Source organism: Talpa occidentalis, unplaced genomic scaffold, assembly GCF_014898055.3.
Source record: "Talpa occidentalis isolate TD23 unplaced genomic scaffold, MPIMG_talOcc4v2.1 talOcc4.5, whole genome shotgun sequence".
Classification (NCBI taxonomy): Eukaryota; Metazoa; Chordata; class Mammalia; order Eulipotyphla; family Talpidae; genus Talpa; species Talpa occidentalis.
Window position 1 is genome coordinate 102,619,590 of NW_023604861.1, and position 6,240 is coordinate 102,625,829.

The 6,240-nt window shown below is 37.5% G+C and overlaps 1 protein-coding gene across 2 annotated transcripts in view; it reads left to right on the forward strand.

The window, feature by feature from the left end:
- IL1RL1 (interleukin 1 receptor like 1) overlaps positions 1-3,265 on the forward strand; it is a 33,866-nt gene extending 30,601 nt beyond the window's left edge. For both annotated transcript variants that reach the window (XM_037528930.2, XM_037528931.2), the window contains exons 10-11: positions 48-215; positions 2,514-3,265. In XM_037528930.2, coding sequence (XP_037384827.1) covers positions 48-215; positions 2,514-2,887 — 542 coding nt within the window. In that variant the 3' untranslated portion in view covers positions 2,888-3,265. The remainder of the gene's footprint in view (positions 1-47; positions 216-2,513) is intronic.
- Positions 3,266-6,240: the final 2,975 nt, after the last annotated feature.

Sequence of the window (6,240 nt, forward strand, 5' to 3'; positions counted from 1 at the left end):
TTTTTATAACCAAGTAATAAAGTTGTACTCCTGGCTTTCATTTTCAGATGGAAAGATCTATGATGCTTATGTTATCTATCCACGGGACTACAATAGCTGTCCGGAGGGGGCCAGTTCTGTGGAATGCTTTGTTCACCAGATTCTTCCTGCTGTTCTTGAAAATAAATATGGCTACAACTTATGCATTTATGGGAGAGATCTGCTTCCTGGAGAAGGTAAATTATCAACTCACATCAGGAACAGAAATTTGTATTTCTCAGACAGAAAAGGGATAGGTGATCTTATCTCTGCACTGGATAAAGAATTGCATTTATTATCCCTGACCTTAGGACAAATGGCTCTAGCACACTGACACCTTATTCACGAGGTCTTCACAAAAGTGTTGGTGATTTGAAGACAGAGCAAGGCTTTCTTATGTATGGATTTAGAGGGCACTGCCCCTACCTGATTTCCCATGTCTCCCACTAGAATAACCCTGCCATCTCTTCATTCTCTCTAGAAAATTTGAAGGAGGAATTGTGAAACGAAGGAGTCATGATTTTCCTTTATTGGCAAAACATTTTCAAGTTTATATTCTCATGACAACAAGTTGAATGGTAGCTTTTATTTCCTTATATTCCTAGTCAATTTCATGTAGTTTGACAGGTGTGTTACAATTTCAGCATTTCAGTAGTTTTTTTTCCCTTCCCCTCCCCCCAAATTCTATCAAGTACCTGAGAACCCTCCTCTAATTCCTCAGAGCTAGGAAAAGTTTAGAATGTGAAAGAGGCAGGGACATCACAAGTGCAAGTGCACTAAAGTAACTGTTTGGGAAATTGTGAATTTAAAAAGGCATTCCAACTGAAAAGAAGGTTCCAGTGCCTTTTGATTTAAAGGCATGCACAAAGGTCAATTTGGTGTATCCTGGAACATTTTGGGTACTGCTAAAGGAGTAATAATGACTTGTAACATGTACAGTTCATGCAAAGGTAATCCACATCTTCTCTAGAGGTCCCTTCTTCCCCAGCTCTCCCCACTGTAAAGAGTAGTGAGTCATGGTGCATAAAGTTCCCTTCAAGTTAAGTGGGTATCTGCTAAGAAATTATAGGGACCCCCTACTACTGGTGATATTGCATCATGTGTTCCATCTGGCCACAAGTTCTTCATTTCTTCTTCCTCAGGTCCATCAACTTCATTTCTAGTTACACCTTTTCCTGACAAAATTCAAAAGCTAACTCTCTGATGCTCAAATTTGTGTTGTTTTATCATTGTTTTCATTTAGAAACGTGTCCCACTTCCCTCCCTCAAGCATGTCTTTTGAATTTTTCTCAACCAAAATTGAAAGGAATCAAACCTAACAACACTCCTTTCTTAGAAAAAGTTCATTACCTACCAGAGTGCATTATATTTCTTCCCATGTGATTTATCTTACTTTTACTTCTTCAAATCCAGTCTACACTGCCCTCCATCTAGTGGCTGATGGTTATAGAATCCATCACTCCCTAGCCTGCTGGTCAACACTGGGGTTGGCAATAGGAGGCTCTGGGAGATACACAGAAAGCAGGCATGTGGATGCCCTCTGAGTGGGGTTACAGTGTAACTGTGCTCCTCTCTCCTGGAGGCCAAGCTCTTGAGGGTTGGCCTTCCTCAAGTATCTTGCATTCTTTGCATTCTACAGCTGCTTCCTCCCATTCACATTTGTCATGCAGTGATGGCGCCCTAATATTACCCAGTGTAGGATTCTGCACCATTTCTTGTTGATTTTTCTTGGCTCTGCCCACATCTTTTATAAATTGTCCTTTCATCAAACTCTTTATAGTTAGTCCTTTTGGGTGTGTCAAGTTTTATGCTAAGCTCCTGACTGATACCAGGTCTCTCTCTGGCACTATTCAACATTCATGTCTTAATTTCAAACTACATGAATTAGCAGTCTTTTGTTATCACTCTCTAAGAAAAATCTTGAGTTATTTTATTCATGATTACGTTTTCTTAATCCTGCCGTTACCTCCTTCTGGAAAGACTGGGTGTCTGACATGATCATTCTATATTCACTCAGAAGCTATTTTGAAGTCACCATGGAGTAGGTGCTCCATAAATATTCACTTGGCAAAGGAATCTAGTCTTTTTTTATGATTTCTCTAATCTGGATCAAAAAGATTCTAAACCAGACATGATTTGGGAGTAAAATGGATCCAGGACTTCCCTAGACACTTCGGTCAGATTAAAGGAACGTAGTTTCCTTAGTTTGTACTCTTTAATGTAAGAGCTCAATTTTATATTCTTAAAACATGGAAGCTATTACTCTGAGAAGACAACCAATATAACCAATGAATCTGAATTCTAAGTCTCCCATAAAGTACCTCTACATGACTTTACATTCAAAAGACTCTTTTTAGAATAAGTAAATTAATCAGTGTCAGAATCTCCTATCAGAGTGTAACTATAACAATCTGTATTCTGAAGTTCAGTACATTTATGACCAAAGGCTGACAAACACGACAACAGGAAACCTTATGCCTGTCTTTTATTGCTAGACCTAGCCACTGCTGTGGAAAGCAACATGCGAAAGAGTAGGCGGCACATTTTCATCCTGACTCCTCAGATCAAATACAGCAAGGAATTTGCCTATGAACAGGAGATCGCGCTGCACAGTGCCCTCATCCAGAACGACTCCAAGGTGATTCTTATCGAAATGGAGGCTCTGAGTGAGCCAGGTGGACTGCAGTTGGAGGAACTTCAAGATTCCCTGAAGCACCTACTGAAAGTGCAGGGGACCATCAAGTGGAGGGAAAACCACATCACTGACAAAAGTTCCCTGAATTCCAAATTCTGGAAAAAAGTGAGGTACCACATGCCTATGCCAAACAAACTTCCCCAAAAGACTTCCAGCCTTGGTTTCCTTGAGTGACCCCTGGCAGTAGTGCTGGCTTTGATGTGTGAAGGTACCAGATATTGTAGATCTGAACTCTGCTTAGCTGGATTCAGTTACTGTACCAGATCCTGGAATCTAGGGTATGAGCAGTAAGACTGTCAAGGGTATTAGTTCCTTAGACATCTAGTAACAACCCTTCTGATTTCCTGATTCTGGGTTAAGTGCAACATATGCCCAATTTTATATCCTCAATCCCACTTTCTCCACCCCATATTTCCTTCCCTCTGCTGTCTTGATCCACTGTAGTGTAGGATCCTTTTACTGTCCTCTTTTTCTCTTTTTTTTTCTCTTCTTATTTTCCCTTCATTCCTTATAATTCTCTATTTTTAACATCAAACTAAAAATTTTAAAGTTAAATTTTGTTGTAATCTGGAAGAATTTCCCTCAAGGAGATTCCTTTAAGCAGCACATCAGTAGTAATTCTTGTTACCATTATGAGGATTTAATTTCATATGTGTTCAGGTGCTTAGTTTTATCATCTCAATATTGTTGCTTTTGTTGAAGTCTATCTAATCCTAATTGCTATTATAAAGATTTATTTTTCAGTTCCAAAATTTGTTCATACCCAGTCATCCATCAGTATTTGTGAAGGGTTGGTTCCATGACTCCCAATTCCTGCAGATACCAAAACCTGAGGGTGCTCAATACCCTTATATAAAATGGTGTAGTGTTTTTATACACTATGTCCATCCTCCTATATACTTTAAATCACCTACATGTTGCTTATAATAGCTAGTATAATGTGACTGCTATGCAAGTGGTGCTTATATTGCAATGTTTAGGGAATAATGACAAGGAAAAAAAGTCTGTCTGTACTGGGTATAGATGCAACTATTCTGATCTAACTACACAGAGCAGATTTTTTTATCAGCACTTGATTGAAAGTCGTACCTGCTGATATGGACAGCTGAATGTGTTTTTATTCTGTCCAGAAATATTTTTCTCACTATAAAAATGATATTGCAAAGAAAGCAGATAGTATCAAAGAAGAAAACAAAACTCATTCCCAAATCCATCATCCTAAGATTTTGGCTTTTAAACATTTAGATGAATATCTCTGTATTAAAAAAATAATAATAAATAAATAAATAAATAAAAATAAATAAATAATAATAATTCATACTTAAACTTAACATTTATACAGCTAACAGAGTCAATCAATTTTGTGTTTTTTTAATGAGCACCATAATAAAAGCATTGAGCATGTGATTTACATTTTAATGTTTTACAATATTCATAGTGTCTCATCTCATTATAGTGTCTCATCTATAGCTATGCTATAGCTCACAAGCCTAATTCTTTACTGTTGGATACTGAAGCTGTGTCCAACTTAAATAGCACTCTTTATAAATAACTTTGGAATGACCATAGCAGAATACCTTATATTTTCCCATTAAAACCATTTTTCAAATTGAGAAACTTTGTTGTAACATTTCTATGAAATGAGTAGAGCATTTTGGCAGAACTGAACCAAACTAAAGTTAAGTTACAGTCAATGTCACTCCCTCAATTCTCAGAATCTCTTCACATGACCTCAGGAGCCACAGAGCCAGTTAGTGGCTCAACAGCTAAAGCAGAGGCTCTTTAGCCTGGGAGTCCTTAAACCTCAGGTTTTGCAAGTGCCTGGAGGTCCTGCTTCAGCTGCTTAATAAAGTGCATGATTCCATATTTAACTGGCAAAAGAAAATGTCATTTTGGATTGTCAACAGGGTGTACAACCTTGAACTCACTATCATTGAAATCTCACAGAATCTTGCCTGGAAAGAAATTATATTTCTGGAAGAATCTGTAGATAGCCATCCCCTATAGATACTCTATAACTGAAATCTATACTCCCTGCATTAGGGTTGCCTGACAAAATATATCAGTTAAAGCTGATTTCACAGAATGATATTTGAAATTAATAAATAATTACTAAAAATTATCCAATAAAAAAAGGTAGCAGAGTTGATTAGTGAACAAAGAATTTGGAATCAACAAGTCATCTACAGCTATTAACCAACTTTGTGTGACCATGAGCAAGTTATTTAAGTTCTCTAAAGCCTAGTTTCCTTGTGTAAAATGAGTATAATAATAAGTCTTTGGATTTCTGTGTTAATCAAATGAGAAAAAATTTTTTGGACTAAAGTAAGAATTCAGTTAATGGCAACAGTTTTTATATTATTTCACTTGTGCTTCTCCAACCACCAAGAATGACAGATGTGCCTTGGATTTATGGATAAAAGGAATTTTGGAACTGATTTTACTTCCCTCTGTACAAATCTACTTGAAAGTACAGAGCCACATCTGGGATCTTTCTATAGCAAATATATAGACATTATTACATGGATTTTATAATAAGCTCTTCCTGGCTCCATAATACTTTTGTTTTTGGTTTACCTCATATTTTATATTTTTAAATATATTTTAAGGATCTATACTATACGCTCCTTTGTGAGTATTCAGTAAACATTTACATTTTCTGAATGTGTTCCATTTTGTATATGTACCACATCTTCTTTCTTCAATCATCTACAGTGGACTCTGAGGTTATTTCCATATTTTAGTTAAGTGAATAGTGCCATAAAAAAATTGGGGTAAATATAATATGCCTTCAATTTTTATTTCTTTGCTTATTAAAAAATGATTACCCTAGGTGAGAATATCTGTGTCGTAGTCTCAATCTTAGGAAAAACCAAAAAGTTTCACTGTTAATTATGAAGCTACCTGTAGGTTTCTCATAGATGTTCTTTATTAGATTAAGATTATGCCTTTTTATTCTGTTTTCCAAGCATTATTAATCAAGATAGGGTGTTGAATTTTGTCAGATGCTTTTTAAATTGCATTTATTGAGATAATTATATATGGTTTTTCTCTTTTACTGTATGATGAATTATTTCGCTTGGATGAAAATCTCATTAAACCTTTTTCCCTGTAGGTCAACGGTGGTTCTATTCTTATTTTTTGCTTGAGCGATCCAACTACTCAGCAGTCTAAACATTTATCCTGGTTTCTACCACACTATAAAATTTACAAACACTTGTTCTCCTTTTTTTCTAAACATTTTAAAAGCTCAATTCAGCACTTCTGAGTCCCGATCACCCCACCCGCCTGTCCGCTACCTTTCAACAGAGAACCCCTCCCACCGTCTTAGGCACTGGTCTGAGTACTGCAGACACTCACCACCTCCACACCTTTGGTTGGCCTCCCGGGTCCTCCCCTTGGGGTCCGCCCCACCCCCACCCCGCCCCGCACGTCTAGGCCCGCCCCGCCCCAGGTGCTTCCTCTTAATCACGGACGCGGCCTCTCAGCCCTGGGCAACTGGATCCCCCCTGTCCAGGCGCCCCCGC